Source organism: Babylonia areolata, chromosome 6 (assembly GCF_041734735.1).
Source record: "Babylonia areolata isolate BAREFJ2019XMU chromosome 6, ASM4173473v1, whole genome shotgun sequence".
Lineage (NCBI taxonomy): Eukaryota > Metazoa > Mollusca > Gastropoda > Neogastropoda > Buccinidae > Babylonia > Babylonia areolata.
The window spans coordinates 52,314,023-52,331,052 of NC_134881.1; the positions used below are offsets into that span (position 1 = coordinate 52,314,023).

Below are 17,030 nucleotides of genomic sequence, written 5' to 3' on the forward strand. Positions count from 1 at the left end.
CACTGTTTCTGTAAATTATTTGGCACTGGGGAGTGTTTTTTCACACAAAAACTTGGTGGTGAAAGAGTTAAAAGTTAACATAATTGCATTTCACCTTAAGGGCATGAAGAAAGAGCAGTATCTTAGTTGGGATCCATCTATGGTGCCAAAAATAGAAAAACCAGGGCTAGCAGACCAGATTCTAATTGAACAATTTGATGAAATGGGATTTGACAGAAGTGTACAATTTGACTGAAGCCTTGAGAATTGAAAAAAATATGTCAAAAGAAAAGAAAGAAAGAAGAAGAAGAAAAAAGAGCAGGTAGCAGAGCAGATGAATAGAAGAAGTGGGATTTGACCCAGTTTCCATAGATGACCTCAGCACTCAGGAAACAACGTCCAGAGCGTTACTGCACCAGTCAAATATGGAGAATTTTCACTTTTTGGAATCATCACCAAATGCAGCTTAATGGACGTGTGCACCTTTACACATGTTCTTTTTTTCTTTTAATTAACTCATTGAGCCCTGCACTGAAGCATTGCCAGGGTATCCAAATTTGTTTCATTTAAACGGTTTCCATGTGCCCCACATACTGCAAGCAAATGGAACTGACTTGTACAGTACTTCTACAGTGTTCTTTCACGCGTGTCAATTTGGAGGGGAGAATGGTTGATTTCAGTATATTTCCTGCATTTTTCACCATCAGTTCATGGCCGGGAAGCCCGCTGAGGCTGTAAGTTGTCCAGGGTTGAATGGGTTAAGTCCAGGGGGATGTGACTAATGTGCTGCAATGCCTTGTGGGCCAAAGAGTTTGATGTAGCATATGTAGCCGGGTTGGCTACAATCTTCGTTGGGCCAGCTTAGCAGACGACTTTTGTGACTCGCCGAAGGTTACTAAGGAAGTTGTAAATCGGCCACAAGTTATCTCCCTTTACAGGGAACCGTATGAAGATTTTCATCAATTTGTTAAATTATAAACACTTCCTTATAGATGAGATTATAGTTTTGTGTTATGGGACTTCAGAACGATCATACTTCTCAAATGTAATGATATCATTTGGCCAGAAAGCCTACAACTTTTTTAAACTAATATTTATGTGAATGAGTTTTGGCGCGATCTTCGAAATCCACTCAGTTACACACGTGTATATGTGTTCAACACTTTTGGTGTTCTTTCTGTGTTCCAGTGCTTAGCTTCTTGTTGCAGCAAAGCTACTCTCAGTTTCAGCCAGCAATGTACCTCCTATGTAGTTGGTTCGTTTTTTGGTGTTTTTTTTAAAGATTCAGAAGCCATTCATATTTCTTTTGTGGAGCATAATTTTCAGATATTTAGGGAGGAAAACGTCAATACTGAAAACACCTTTCTTCATTTTTGCTGGTAGTAGCTTTTTATGTCATTATTGTCTTTTGGGTTTCTTCTTATTGTGTATTGAAGATGTGTACCTTTCTTTGAAAAAAAAAAAAAATCCTTGAATTCAGTCACACTGTGTACTGCTGTTGTGTTTGACTCTGTCTGGTTTTATTCAAGAATTATGAGTTTATTGAAGTAAAATGTTGCAAGAATTTTTTTTTCTCGTCAAAAAACAGGAATTAAGTGTTGCAAGATTTTTTTTTTTTTTTTTTTTTTTTTTTTTTTTTTTTTTTTTACAAATTAGGAATAAAGGGTGGGGTTTTTTTTCTTTTCTTTTTTTTCTTTTTTTTTCCCTTACATAGCAGAAATAATCTGTTGCCAGAATAGTTTTTTTTTTCTGTAAAGCAGGAGTCAGCAGTGACGATCATACCTTTTTTTTTCTTCTTTTTTTAAATTTTTTATAAAGCTGGAGTAAACTGTTGCCAGAATTATTTTACAAAAAGTATGAGTATACTATAGCAAGGAATCATTTTCTTTCACAAAGCAGGAGTAAAACCATTGATAAAATATTTTTTCACAAAGCAGAAATATAGTGTTTGCAAGAATATTTTTCCACAAAGTTGGAGTAAAAAGTGTTGCAAGAATATTTATTCACAAAATTGGAGTAAACTATTGCAAGAATGACAGCAGTATAGAATCGAGTCTATATTGTGCTAGCATTAGCCAGATTTTTTTGTTTTGTTAACGTATTTGTATGTCATTAGGAGGCCTTTTGAACATGGTTTTCGCCTCATTCCGCCCTGTTCCACAACTAAGCTATAGTTGTTATCAGTATGGCGCTTTGTAGGTGGTGTCCTAAGTGCATTAAGTCAGAACAGGAACTGCTGAAGGTTGCATAATACAATGTTGTCATGCTGGATGGAAAGAGTTGATATGAAACAGAACATGTGTGTATCATGCTATGTTTATCATGTGTACTGCCTGTTTGGCTTACAGTCTTAAGTGCTTTTTTTTTTTTCTCTATTCTTGTGGTGATCAAACTGTTTCAAGGTTCTTGACCATTAACCATCACGTGTGACGTGTGCTGACAGTGTGTGGCAAAATACCAGTCATTCCTGTTGATGTGTGTGTGTGTGTGTGTGTAGTAAGTGTGTAGTGTGTGTGTGTGTGTGTGTGTGTAGTGTGTAATCTGTGCGACATGTGCTGATGGTGTGTGGCAAAATACTAATCATTCCTGCAGGTGTGTGCGTGTGTGTAGTACGTGTGTAATGTGTGCATGTAGTGTGTAACATGAGTGACGCGTGCTGACGGGGTGTGGCAAAATACCAGTCATTCCCGCAGGTGTGTGTATTAAGTGGGTAGTGTGTGCGTGTAGTGTGTAAAGTATGATGCCTGCTGATGGTGTGTGGCAGTGTGTGTATGTGTAGTGTGTAACATGTGACACATGCTGACGGTGTGTGGCAAAATACCAGTCATGCCTGCAGGTGTATGTATTAACTGGGTAGCGTGTGCGTGTAGTGTGTAACGTATGATGTGTGCTGATGGTGTGTGGCAGTCTGTGCGTGTAGTGTGTAACGTGTGACGATTGCTGACAGTGTGTGTGGCAATGTGTGCGTGTAGTGTGTAACGTGTGATGCGTGCTGATAGTGTGTGTGGCAATGTGTGCGTGTAGTGTGTAACGTGTGACGCATGCTGACGGTGTGTGGCAAAATACCAGTCATGCCTGCAGGTGCCCAGACTTCCCCTCCCTCCACCGCCCAGAGAGCGTGGAGAACTTGCTGCTGGTCCCGCCACCACCCGGCCCCAACAACAGGTGGAGACAACCCCACCCCACTCCCGTCCCACACCCTCCATTCCCCCCCACCCCCACCCCCACCCCTCCCATGCATGTGCACCCCACCGCAGTGTCTTGTCAAGTACATGGCCAGTAGACACCTTAGTCGTCAGGGCTTTGGCGTAGTTTTGCTGCTGATTTTTTTTTTTTTTTCTTCTGTCGTCTTCTTCCTTTTCCTATCTCCAGTGGGCATGTAGTGTACATTTATTGTCTGTGACCATTCTCTGTCATCTCTCCAGTGGACATGCGGTGTACATTTATTGTGGACATGTAGTGTACATTTATTGTCTGTAACCATTCTCTGTCATCTCTCCAGTGGACATGAAGTGTACATTTATTGTCTGTAACCATTCTGTGTCATCTCTCCAGTGGACATGCAGTGTACATTTATTGTCTGTGACCATTCTCTGTCATCTGTTGATCTCCTCTCCGGTTTGACATCTTTCTCTGGACCACAGATAGTTTTCGTCAGGAGAATATTGTTCTTGGGTTGTTGTTTTTTGTGTGTCGGTGGTGTGCGTAGCTGGCTCTCGTTTTCAAAAGGGTTTGAGAAAAAAAAAAAACACTTTAAAGCAGGATCTAGGAGTTTGTGATGATTTCAACTGAGTTTGTGATGATTTCAACTTTGTTTTTGATGTCAGTGCTTAACTAAAGTTCTTATCTTATTTAGAAAATTTTATTCTGCTGAAATAGTTGCATGGGGTATGGGTGTAGACTCAAAAGTTTGTACTTGGAGTAGTTTACACAGTGAAAAATGTGAGTTTTGTGAAGAGTGGTTTTCCTCAGTTTTTTGGTTGTTGCTTTGCCTGTCTGTTTATCTTTCTTGTTCTGATTCCAAGTTCTTGAGACATTTTCTTTTTAATGCCACCCAGGCTGGTATCCCGTTTCTCTCAGGTCATCTCTTTCATTTTTTTTTTTTTTTTCAGAAGTGGTGGGAAAAGGCAGTTACCTTGAGATAAAAGCTAACAGTTGGGCTGTTGATATATTAGTTACAAATGCCATTTGAGGAGAATTCTCATGTATATGTTATCCTAAACATTTTTTCATGATTTACATATTTCAAGTCTAGGCAAATTGCTAGGATTGGTACATTACAAGTGACATGGCTTGGACTTAAGTGTTGGAGGAAGCTAGGTGACTAGATGTGTGTGTACACATGTCCACTTTCAGAAATCTGTATAACGGAATCGAATGATGTAATGCTCTGGATCTGGACTGGTAGACTGCAGGAGATAACGGAATCGAATGATATAATGCTCTGGATCTGGGCTAGTAGACTGCAGGAGATAACGGAATCGAATGATGTAATGCTGTGGATCTGGACTGGTAGACTGCAGGAGATAACGGAATCGAATGATGTAATGCTCTGGATCTGGACTGGTAGACTGCAGGAGATAACGGAATCGAATGATATAATGCTGTGGATCTGGACTGGTAGACTGCAGGAGATAACGGAATCGAATGATATAATGCTGTGGATCTGGGCTAGTAGACTGCAGGAGATAACGGAATCGAATGATATAATGCTCTGGATCTGGGCTAGTAGACTGCAGGAGATAACGGAATCGAATGATATAATGCTGTGGATCTGGGCTAGTAGACTGCAGGAGATAACGGAATCGAATGATGTAATGCTCTGGATCTGGACTAGTAGACTGCAGGAGATAACGGAATCGAATGATGTAATGCTCTGGATCTGGACTGGTAGACTGCAGGAGATAACGGAATCGAATGATGTAATGCTCTGGATCTGGACTGGTAGACTGCAGGAGATAACGGAATCGAATGATGTAATGATCTGGATCTGGACTAGTAGACTGCAGGAGATAACGGAATCGAATGATGTAATGCTCTGGATCTGGACTGGTAGACTGCAGGAGATAACGGAATCGAATGATGTAATGCTCTGGATCTGGACTAGTAGACTGCAGGAGATAACGGAATCGAATGATGTAATGATCTGGATCTGGACTAGTAGACTGCAGGAGATAACGGAATCGAATGATGTAATGCTCTGGATCTGGACTAGTAGACTGCAGGAGATAACGGAATCGAATGATGTAATGCTCTGGATCTGGACTAGTAGACTGCAGGAGATAACGGAATCGAATGATGTAATGCTCTGGATCTGGACTGGTAGACTGCAGGAGATAACGGAATCGAATGATATAATGCTGTGGATCTGGACTAGTAGACTGCAGGAGATAACGGAATCGAATGATGTAATGCTGTGGATCTGGACTAGTAGACTGCAGGAGATAACGGAATCGAATGACGTAATGCTCTGGATCTGGACTGGTAGACTGCAGGAGCCATAACTGGTGTTTGTCATAACTTGTGTTCATGTCAAAATGACCACAACACTGCTCAACATACGTGCAGACCCTGTAGCACCTGAGTTCCCTTCATGAGCTTACACATACAGAAGATGAAGATTCAAAGAGATTTCATCCCTGTGCTCCTTTGGGGATGTGGAGGATAGAATAGCATCACAAATGTGCATGTTTAAGATTCTGTTATCCATGTCAGTGATCAGTGGGTTATGGACGAGCGCAGCGGTGGTCTAGTGGTAGAATACTCGCCTGCCACGCGGGTGACCCGGGGTTCGTTTCCCGGTCGATGCACAAATTTTTGGGTTACGCTGCTGGTCAGCCATCTGCTTGGCAGATGTGGTGTAGCGTATATGGATTTGCCCGAACGCAGTGACGCCTCCTTGAGCTACTGAAACTGAAACTGAAACCAGGATTCCAACGCAGACCTATACAGACACTGTATCAGCAGATCAGCATACTAACTGTTGTACCACCATCCTTCCTTCCTTCGTGTAAAAGGCCATTCACAGATTGAAGTGAAAGATGGAGGAGTCATTGACCACAAAGGCAGAAAGTTTCAGTTTCAGTTTCACTTTCTCAAGGAGGCGTCACTGCGTTCGGACAAATCCATACACGCTACACCACATCTGTTGAGCAGATGCCTGACCAGCAGCATAACCCAACGCGCTTAGTCAGGCCTTGAGTGCATGCTTACATATTTGTGTACCTATGAAAGTGGATTTCATTTTACGTAATTTCGCCAGAGGACAACACTCTCGTTGCCATGGGTTCTATTTCAGTGCGCCAAGTGCGTGCTGCACACGGGACCTCGGTTTATCGTCTCATCCGAAAGACTAGACGCTCAGTTTGATTTTCCAGTCAAACTTAGGAGAAAGGGCGAGAGCGGGATTCGAACCCACACCCTCACGGACTCTCTGTATTGGCAGCTGAGCGTCTTAACCATTCTGCCACCTTCCTCCAGAAAGGAGGAAGGGAGATAACCATGGTGTCGTCAAGTGGAAGGGAAGTGAAGCTGTAGCAATAATTGTTTGATAACGTTATCAGTCAGTTGCTGAAATTATGATTATGATATATAAAAACATGATGATTGTTAGATATTAAATGATAGATACTACAATTAAAAAAACAAAAACAAAACAAACAAAAAAAAACCAACATTGACAGCTGTATGGGCAAATGATCTGAATCTTTCTTCTGTTACTGTCTCAGTTCTTCTCTTGTCAGGCGGGTTAATGTTGTTTTTTCTGTCTGTTTTCAACTTAGCCTTTTTTCTTTTTATTTTTTTATTTTTTTTTTTAATAGAATGAAGGATGGATTGTTTGTTCTTGCTTTCTTTTGCTGTTCCCACCCCAAACTCTCATTTCATACACAGACACATTTATGCACCCCTCCCCCCCCCTCGACACACACACCTACAGCCCACCCCTGACCCCCTCACACACACTGCCACGCACACACACAACACACACACTGTATAATATAACAGTCTTTGCTCATCAACAGCTTACTGTACAGCTGAATATTCCATTTATGCTTATGGAGGGCAGACTGCATGCATAGCACATCACTTTTTTTTTTTTTTTTTGGTTATGAGCAGCTTCTGTATGGCATGGCATTGAACATACCACCTGATAGATTTTGCTTATTAGACTGCCTGACCACCTGATTGATTTTGCTCATCAGACTGCCTTGCATACTCTGACACACTAATCAATGGCATACTGTTTTTGTCAAAACTACCATCCTTACATTGGTGCTAATCAGTGGCTCCCTGTACCATTGAGCATACCGTTTGGGCATTTCTTCTGATCAGCAGCATGCAGCCTATCAAGCATAGCATCGCATAAGTTACAGCATGTCAGTTATCAACTGTACACCAGAGCAGAATGATATGATCTGACGTATTTCAGCTAACCTGTGATATGAATTTGACAGTTCGCTTCCCTTGTTTTTAATTGATCGTAACTTGGACAGCAGTGAATACATTCTGTTCCTGCCCTTTTTTGACTCACTTGCGTAAACAAAGTGAGTCTGTGTTTTAACCCGATGTTCGGTTCTGTGTGTCTGTGTGTCCGTGGTAAACTTTAACATTGACATTTTTTTCTGCAAATACTTTGTCAACTGACACCAAATTAGGCATAAAAATAGGAAAAATTCAGTTCTTTCCAGTCATCTTGTTTAAAACAATATTGCACCTCTGGGATGGGCACCAAAAAAATAAAAAAACGAAGCCTAATTATATATGCAAACTGCATTTACTGTTATATTTATATTTTTTGTATTCTCTAAACTTGGCACTTTGATCTAATATTCTGACCCAACAACAAGAGCAGTCATTATTATCATTTTTTGTTCAAACAGGAACTTCTTTTGCTAAGCATGGAAGTTTTATTTATTGCAAACATTTTGGTGCAGATAGTGAAAAAGGGAAATTACTCTGTAATTAATGCTAGGGGACTTAATTTGCTTTAAACTGATCTTTCTCATCTTAACATTATATTTTGAAATTATACTCAATACATAAAAAGCTTGGATTTTTTTTTAAGTGTATCACAAGTGAGTCTTGAAGGCCTTGCCTCTCTTGTTTGTGTGTAAAATAAAAATTATGTTCTCCAGCAAATTGTCAGTGACTGTGAATTGATTGTGATGATTTTGCATGAGACTTTTTGGAGGGAGGTTCATTGATTGTGTCTATTGTGAATATTTGTCTGTATTTTTCAGCATGGGAAATTTTTGGTTTTTCATTGATTTATTGTACTGACTGTGAATATTTGTCTGTTATTATCTGGTCTGATTTATGTAGATATGCTGATGCAGGGTGATCTTTTAGGGCAGATTTCGTTCATATATATATTGATAATAAAATTTAATGAATGTCCATATATGTATATATGTATTTGAGTGTGTGTGTGGTCTTGCTATCATGGTTTATGCGTGTTGAACATGGGTATCGCCTTCAGTCCTTGCCATGGTACAGGCCTGGTGTTTCTGCTGCTTGGTGTCCCTGTGAAAAGCAGAATAGAGGGTGAAATCCCATCACAGAAACAGTTCAAATGTCGGGGAGTTTTGGGAAGCACGTGTGCATGGCACGCATATGCATGACAGAGTTGCTATTTCTATAGGTAGTTCTGTGCTGTCTTAAGTGGTTGGTTGTCTGTTGTTGCGGTTGTAGGAATTGGAAAATCTATTACATACATTCAAATCCTAAATCTGATGATCATTTTGAACGGATACAGATCCTGACTGTACAGAACTGGTTGTCAGCGACAGACCCACATGTCATATGTGTCTGTCAGTACTGTCAATTCTTCTTCGTCTGTGTTCGTGGGCTGCAACTCCCACGTTCACTCGTATGTACACGAGTGGGCTTTTACATGTATGACCATTTTTACCCCGCCATGTAGGCAGCCATACTCCGCTTTCGGGGGGTGTATGCTGGGTATGTTCTTGTTTCCATAACCCACCGAACGCTGACATGGATTACAGGATCTTTAACGTGCATATTTGATCTTCTGCTTGCGTATACGCACGAAAGGGGTTCAGGCACTGGCAGGTCTGCACATATGTTGACTTGGGAGATCGGAAAAATCTCCGCCCTTTACCCACCAGGTGCCGTCACCGAGATTTGAACCCAGGACCCTCAGATTGAAAGTCCAACGCTTTAACCACTCGGCTACTGCGCCCATCAGTACTGCCGATGAATCTGGTTGTCAAGTCCAGGTTATCCCGTGTGTTTTTTTTCTTTTCAGATTTAACTGGATTTTTTCGTTTATTCATTTATAGTCTGTTCATCTAAGATGATGATATTAGATGATTGAACTGGGAAGTGTGGTGATAGCGTATGTGTTAGGGTAGCTGTTACTTACACATGTATGTTAAAATGTATGGGTGATAGCGTATGTGTTAGGGTAGCTGTTACTTACACATGTATGTTAAAATGTATGTATGCAGTGTGTGTGTGTGTATGTGTGTGTGTGTGTTTGTGTGGTCACATTTTGGTGTGTGTATGTAACATAGATATAATGTTTTATGTTAACAAAAGCGTTTTTGTAAAGCACCTAGAGCAGATTTCTGGAAAGTGTGCTATATAAGTATCCATTATTATTATTATGTGCCGTTGATGGGTTGCCTTGCATGAATGTGTGTGGCCTGTGTCAACATGTGACAGACAGGAGAGATACCTTACTGTGGTCCACTGTGTGTTGTGAGACTGGTTTAAATGTTTGGCTTTTTCTATTTTGTGTAGATTTTTGCATTTTATGTACATTGTGGAATGTTGTTTCTTGCCTGCTGTTTTTTGACTCACTTGTGTAAACAAAGTGAGTCTATGTTTTTAACCCGGTGTTCGGTTGTCTGTGTGTGTGTGTGTGTGTGTGTGTGTCTGTGTGTCCGTGGTAAACTTTAACATTGGCATTTTCTCTGCAAATACTTTGTCAGTTGACACCAAATTAGGCATAAAAATAGGAAAAATTCAGTTCTTTCCAGTCATCTTGTTTAAAACAATATTGCACCTCTGGGATGGGTACAAAAAAATAAAAAATGAAGCCTAATTATATGCAAACTGCATTTACTGTTATATTTATATTTTTTGTATTCTCTGAACTTGGCACTTTGATCTGATATTCTGACACAAAAACAAGAGCAGTCATTATTATCATTTTTTGTTCAAACAGGAACTTCTTTTCCTAAGCATGGAAGTTTTATTTATTTTGCAAACATTTTGGTGCAGATAGTAAAGAAGGGAAATTACTCTGTAATTAATGCTAGGGGACGTAATTATCACAAGTGAGTCTTGAAGGCCTTGCCTCTCTTGTTTTTTTTTTGTTTTTTTTTTAAATTAAGTCCTGTTTCTTTGAAAGTTGGCTGCTTTTTCATCAAATAAGTGTCATCTTTTTTTACAGTTTAAGCCTGTTTGAAATAATGTATTTTCACAGTTCGAAGCTTATTCAAACTGTTACCTTTCAACATTTTAAAACCTGTTTAAAGGAACTGGTAAGTTGTGGTGTGAACACTGATAGTGCTCTTCCAAGAGCTGATAACCCTCTCTAAGCATATACTATCATTGATTTCCTAGCAATTTTTTTTTTTTTTTTAATGTATGCATTTATGCTTTTCTTTTCATCTATAAAGATACTTAAGAATGACATGATGGTTTAGTGTAAAGTCTGTTTGGGATGGAGTGATGGCCTAGAGATAACGCGTCCGCCTAGAAAGCGAGAGAATCTGAGCGCGCTGGTTCAAATCACGGCTCAGCCATCGATATTTTCTCCCCCTCCACTAGACCTTGAGTGGTGGTCTGGACGCTAGTCATTCAGATGAGACGATAAACCGAGGTCCCGTGTGCAGCATGCACTTAGCGCACGTAAAAGAACCCACGGCAACAAAAGGGTTGTTCCTGGCAAAATTCTGTAGAAAAAATCCACTTCGATAGGAAAAGCACATAAAACTGCACGCAGGAAAAAAATGCAAAAAAATGGGTGGGGCTGTAGTATAGCGACACGCTGTCCCTGTGGAGAGCAGCCCAAATTTCACACAGAGAAATCTGTTGTGATAAAAAAAAAAGAAATACAAATATTGTCAGTTCCTTTCCTGTCGCTTGTACTTCCATCAGCAGGAACTGCTGTAGCAGAATTGGTTAGGCATTGGACTTGTAATCCTTTGTTCACCAATGATAGGGTTGACCCAGGCAGAATTCTGCAGAAACATCCACATTGATAATAAAACTTATACTTCTTCTTCTTCTTCTTCTTCTGCGTTCACTCGTATGCACACGAGTGGGCTTTTACGTGTATGACCGTTTTTACCCCGCCATGTAGGCAGCCATACTCTGTTTTCGGGGGTGTGCATGCTGGGTATGTTCTTGTTTCCATAACCCACCGAACGCTGACATGGATTACAGGATCTTTAACGTGTGTATTTGATCTTCTGCTTGCATATACACACGAAGGGGGTTCAGGCACTAGCAGGTCTGCACATACGTTGACCTGGGAGATTGTAAAAATCTCCACCCTTTACCTACCAGGCGCCGTCACCGTGATTTGAACCTGGGACCCTCAGATTGACAGTCCAACGCTTTAACCACTCGGCTATTGCGCCCGTCATAAAACTTATACACTTGCAGGCAGTAGCAAAAAGATGTGTATATATATATATATATAATATTATGGGTGGTGCTCCAATGAGGCAATGCATTCTCCACAGGGAGAGCAGGCTGAATTTCACATAGAGAAATGTGTTGCAGCAAATAGTACAACAAAATACAACAGACACTGGATGGTCACACATGACTGTGTGGTCCCAGTCTTCCCAGTGGAGTCCAGAGCATGCTCAATTCTGCGGGGTGGGAGGGAGTCAGTTCTGGGGAAAGATCCAATAAGACATTTATTCAGGTTACTAATGGGGGCAGAACCTTCATCTCTCATGATTAATCTGTGGCATGGTTCAGTTTTGGGTGTGCGTGGAGCATGCTTGTGACTACTGAAAGTATGAATACTCACTGAAAATAAACTTGGCAAGAATTAGGGGGGGGAAAAAAATCTATGCAATCAACATCTTTTTTGTTGATAACGGATGGCTTGAGAAAAATTTTGGTCTTTTTTTTGGGTTTGTTGTTGTGTGTGTGTGTGTGTGTGTGTGTGTGTGTGTGTGTGTTATATTTCTTGTCAAAGAAAAAAATTCTAAACTTAAAAAAATGAGTGTATATTGTTTTTTTGGCATGTTGCATTATAAGACCAGTTGCTGCTTTTGGCTTACTTTGTCTAATGAATGTCGGCCTGTTTTTTTTTAAACGTGCGTTTCCATGGCATGCTTTATATATGTAACAACTTTGCGCTGATACGTGATGTATTTTTGTGTGCTGTGCTTTTCATCATGTCAGAATGTGTTGTGGGGTTGTGACAGACTGGTATTCCTCAGCGCTGTTGTCGTATTGTGCCCAGTGCTGGTTTTGAGTGCTGGCAGTCAGACTCTCTGGAACTATAATAATAATAATAATGGTATTTATATAACGCTGAATCTTGTGCAGAGACAAATCAAAGCACTTTCTCACCAGTCATTCACACGCATGCATAACTCTTAAAACTGTAGAAACTAAAGACAAGGAAGAGGCAGGCAAGGGAGGCTATTTTGGGAAGAGGTGGGTTTTAAGGCCAGACATGAAAGAGCTGAGTGTGGAGACTTGACGAAGCGAAAGAGGAAGTTCATTCCAATTGCAAGGTCCAGAGACAGAGAAAGAACTGTATCACAACAAGACATGTGATGATAATGGGAGAGGAAGATTAATGGAATGGCACTATGAACTGTATCACAACAACACATGTGATGATAATGGGAGAGGAAGATTAATGGAATGGCACTATGAACTGTATCACAACAAGACATGTGATGATAATGGGAGAGGAAGATTAATGGAATGGCACTATGAACTGTATCACAACAACACATGTGACGATAATGGGAGAGGAAGATTAATGGAATGGCACTATGAACTGTATCACAACATGTGATGATAATGGGAGAGGAAGATTAATGGAATGGTGCTGATGTTGCAGTAAACTGCACATACTGTGTTTTGTACATTCTTTACTAAGGATGTTGTACTTGCTGATTTTGCTTTTCTCTCTGTCTCTCTGTCTGGCTTTGTCTGTCACTGTCCGTCTGTCTGTCTGTCTGTCTGTCTCTCTGTCTCTCTCTCTCTCTCTCTCTCTCTCTCTCTCTCTCTCTCTCTATCAGTAACTGTGAATTGTATCACCTCTTTTGAGTTAGATACAATGGATAGAATTTTAAGAACACATATGTATAAAAAGATACGCTGAAACAGATTGAACCTAAGTCTTATCAAAATTCAAGTCTTTTCACATTCAGTTTACTTACATAGCATCTAAAAATGAAAGTGTCTAGGATAATGTAGCTTTTATTTTTTTTATTAAAGCATTGAAGTTTCTGTATATTAGTACAACTTAGGTGCCGTGATTTCTAAAAGTGTTTCGTTTGTACTAATTTTGTTTACATTTGTTTAGAATCTAAACTGGTATTGTAACGTTTCCATAGCGTGTTCAGTGACACCCCCCTTCAGACAGAGGTTGTAGCCTAATCCGAATAAAATATATTTTGCATTCCCGTTCTGTCATGCAAGGCAAGTCAAGAAGTCCTATGTCCTGTGCCCGCTAGGGAGCACTGAAACATCGCTAGCAATCACATACATCCATCGCTAGCAATCACGTACATCCATCGCTAGCAATTACATCCATCGCTAGCAATCACGTACATCCATCTCTAGCAATCACGTTCAGCAATCACGCACATCCATCTCTCACACACACCATACAAACAAAAGGATAATGTCAGAAACTAAACAAAACAAACCAAAAAATGCCCACTCGAGCAAACATACAAATACACATCAACAAGTAACTTTTATTCTTTAGCACAAGACAAAAATCTTTTCTCTATGAAGAGACAAGATTTTATAGAAAAGAAATGCGTATAGAAGAAACAAACAAATTAAGTTTTGATTAGAATAATAATAGTAATAGTAATGCTCATAATAACAACAAGAATAATAAGGTGTTTTTTTTGTAGTGCTGTAATCGAAGCTGAAGCAAGTTCAAAGTGATTCACAAATCCTGTACGTGCAGCAACACACACAATTAAGCAGAGACAAAATAAAAGAACAAATATGAAATACTTTTTGATAATAACATCCTTTCATTATTTTGTTGTTGTTGTTTGGACAAAATAAAAGAACAAATATGAAACACTTTTGATAATAACATCCTTTCATTATTTTGTTGTTGTTTTTAACGGAGAAACAGTAAGTGGAATTTGGAATATGAGCAGGTTCTATAGCAGGTCTGGGTGGGTAGCATTCAGATAAAAGAGCTGTGTGTGAAGGTGGCCCTTGTTGGGACTGTTGCAGTTCGGAGCCGGGCACGCCCAACTCCACGCAGGGCCAGGATAAACACTACAACTTCACTGCTGTGTCCCGCGCCACTGCCGAGGTGCACGCCATCCCCCGCATTGCCTCACCCCTGGAGAAAGGTGGGGATCCGGGGTTCAGATCCCTGCTTCGTGACACTTTGAAGACATGTGGGGGGTGAAAGTGAAAGGTGGGGGGAGGGGGGATCTTTGTAGAGGAATTTCTTCATAACCCTTTGAAGACAGGGATGGGTTTCTGAACAGAATTGTAAAAACCGCCACCAAGATTACCAGGCGGATCTTCCTTCTCTAGACGACATATGTCATAAGAGGCTACTCAGAAAAGCAAACTCAATCAGCCAGTACGAATCACATCCAGCTTTTTAGGATTTTCTCTCCCCTCTCTCTCACCCTTCTCTCTCTCTCTCCTCTCTCTCTCACTCCCCTCTCTCTCTCCTCTCTCTCTCTCTCTCTCTCTCTCCTCTCTCTTCTCTCTCTCCTCTCTCTCCTCTCTGTCTCTCTCTCTCTCTCTCTTCTCTCTCTCTGACTTTCATGATGAAAGATATGGAATTATTTTACATGTATAACTTACAGTTTCAGTTATTATTTTGCTTGTATAACTTGGAAGTTCAGTTATTATTTCACTTGTATAACTTGCAAGATCACTTACGATTTTATGTATAACTTACAGTTTCAATTATTATTTTACTTGTATAACTTACAAGTTCAAGTATGATTTTACTTGTTAAATTTCATTTATGATTTTACTTACATATAGATATAATTTACAATTCCAATTATGATTTTACTTGTATTTCAAGTACAATCCTCTTTTGTCTTTTTTTTTCCAGCATTACTGGATGCATCAAAGCGAGGAGAGACACAGAAGGTAGTTCGCTTCACTAATACTGTCGGTTTCATCGTAAGCGCCCACCCTCCTTTTTTTTTCACAAAACTTCACCATGACGTCAGGCAGGGGTGGGCGTCAACTCTGCAGGGGGCAGTTCTCACTTAGTTAGCTTCACCATGCAGTACTGGCTGGGCATTTACTCTTTTTTTTTTTCTTCCAAGGCCTGACTAAGTGCGTTGGGTTACGCTGCTGGTCAGGCATCTGCTTGGCAGATGTGGTGTAGCGTATATGGTTTTGTCCGAATGCAGTGACGCCTCCTTGAGCTTCTGAAACTGAAACTGAAACACGTGAAAAGTCTGTGGTTAAACTGGTGATGTCTGGAGAAATTTTGTTTAATGTCCCGTCACACATATCGGTGATTGAAGACATTTTGTTAAAGTATTTATGGATACATCTGAGTATTATCGGTTAGAAGGGGTGGGAGATGCGGATGAATGGAGGGTTGGGGGGGAACTGGGCAAATGAGGGTAAAAATGTGGGTGAAATTTGGAAGAAAAACAAAACAAAAAAAACCCCTCTAAATACAGTTACAGGAAATTACTTAAAGGACTTCGCAAAAGAGAAGTCGTTAAACTGACAAGCGAAACAACTGATAATGAATGCAAAAAGTCAAAAACATCAACGTTCTCAGTCACTTGTGAAGACACACTTTCGTGTACAAAAGGCTTCATCAAGCTACAGTGAAAAATTATATGCTCAATTGTCGGGTTACTAAAGCAGATGGTGATGTCTGTTGACTGGTAATCGATGAAATGTGTAATGGGTGTGTTTCTGCTATAAGCCTTCTCTCTGACTTTGTCTCTGTCTCTTTCATATTTTCTTTTCTTTTCTGTTTTTCCCCCACCCCACTCTCTCTCTTCTCTTCTCTCTGTCTTTCTCTCTCTGTCTCTCTCTCTCTCTCTCTCTCTCTCTCGCACACTCATTTGTGGATGTGTTTGAGAGATTGAGAGAGAGTGGGTGTGAGAATAAAACACAAAGCGCTGAAAAAAGACACTGTCATGGGTTATCGCCATTTTTCTTCCTTGTGTTTTTTTCAATGACACGTTGACATCTCATGCAGGCATTCATTTTCTTATCTCTAGATCTAAATTTGCACTGCTTTGCAAAGCAACACAATAATTATAGCAGACTGAATTATCATTGGTTCATGATAATTTTCTTCTTTTTCTTCAAAGTTCAGGGAGGACGTTTACAGGGTATTTAACCCCAAATGGGGTAGACGGGGGTTGTTCACAAGATCAGTTTACAGTATTAACAGAACATCGATAGCCAGTAACAAAGAACACTTTCGTTGAAACAGTTTCTGATATTTCATGGTACAAACAGTATCAGATATTTCATGGTTCAAACAGTATCTGATATTTCATGTGTGCATCAAAATGAATTAACCAGATAAGTTAACAAACAGTATTTGATATTTCGTGGTTCAAACAGTTGTCTGATGTTTAAGATACAGATCGAAAAAATAACTTAACCAAATGAGTCTTAGACAAAAGGGTTAAAAAAAAAAAAAAAAATGTCTTTAACCCTCTGTGCCTTGTTGACACCAGCTGTGCGAGGCGTACCATCGAGGGGCTGACCTGCTGGTGACGGACCAGTACGGCATGACGGCACTGCACCACGCGGCACGCTTTGGCCACAAGAACATCGTCAAGTTCCTCATTGACAACGGTCAGTCGGCCCTCCGCCCCACCCCTCACCTCTAG

General features: G+C 40.3%; 1 protein-coding gene across 1 annotated transcript in view; it reads left to right on the plus strand.

Annotated features, from left to right (window-relative positions):
* Positions 1-17,030, plus strand: part of LOC143283556 (diacylglycerol kinase zeta-like) — a 259,646-nt gene extending 242,616 nt beyond the window's left edge. Inside the window, exons 23-26 of the mRNA XM_076589802.1 lie at positions 3,049-3,144; positions 14,416-14,537; positions 15,266-15,303; positions 16,875-17,030. Coding sequence (XP_076445917.1) covers positions 3,049-3,144; positions 14,416-14,537; positions 15,266-15,303; positions 16,875-17,030 — 412 coding nt within the window. The remainder of the gene's footprint in view (positions 1-3,048; positions 3,145-14,415; positions 14,538-15,265; positions 15,304-16,874) is intronic.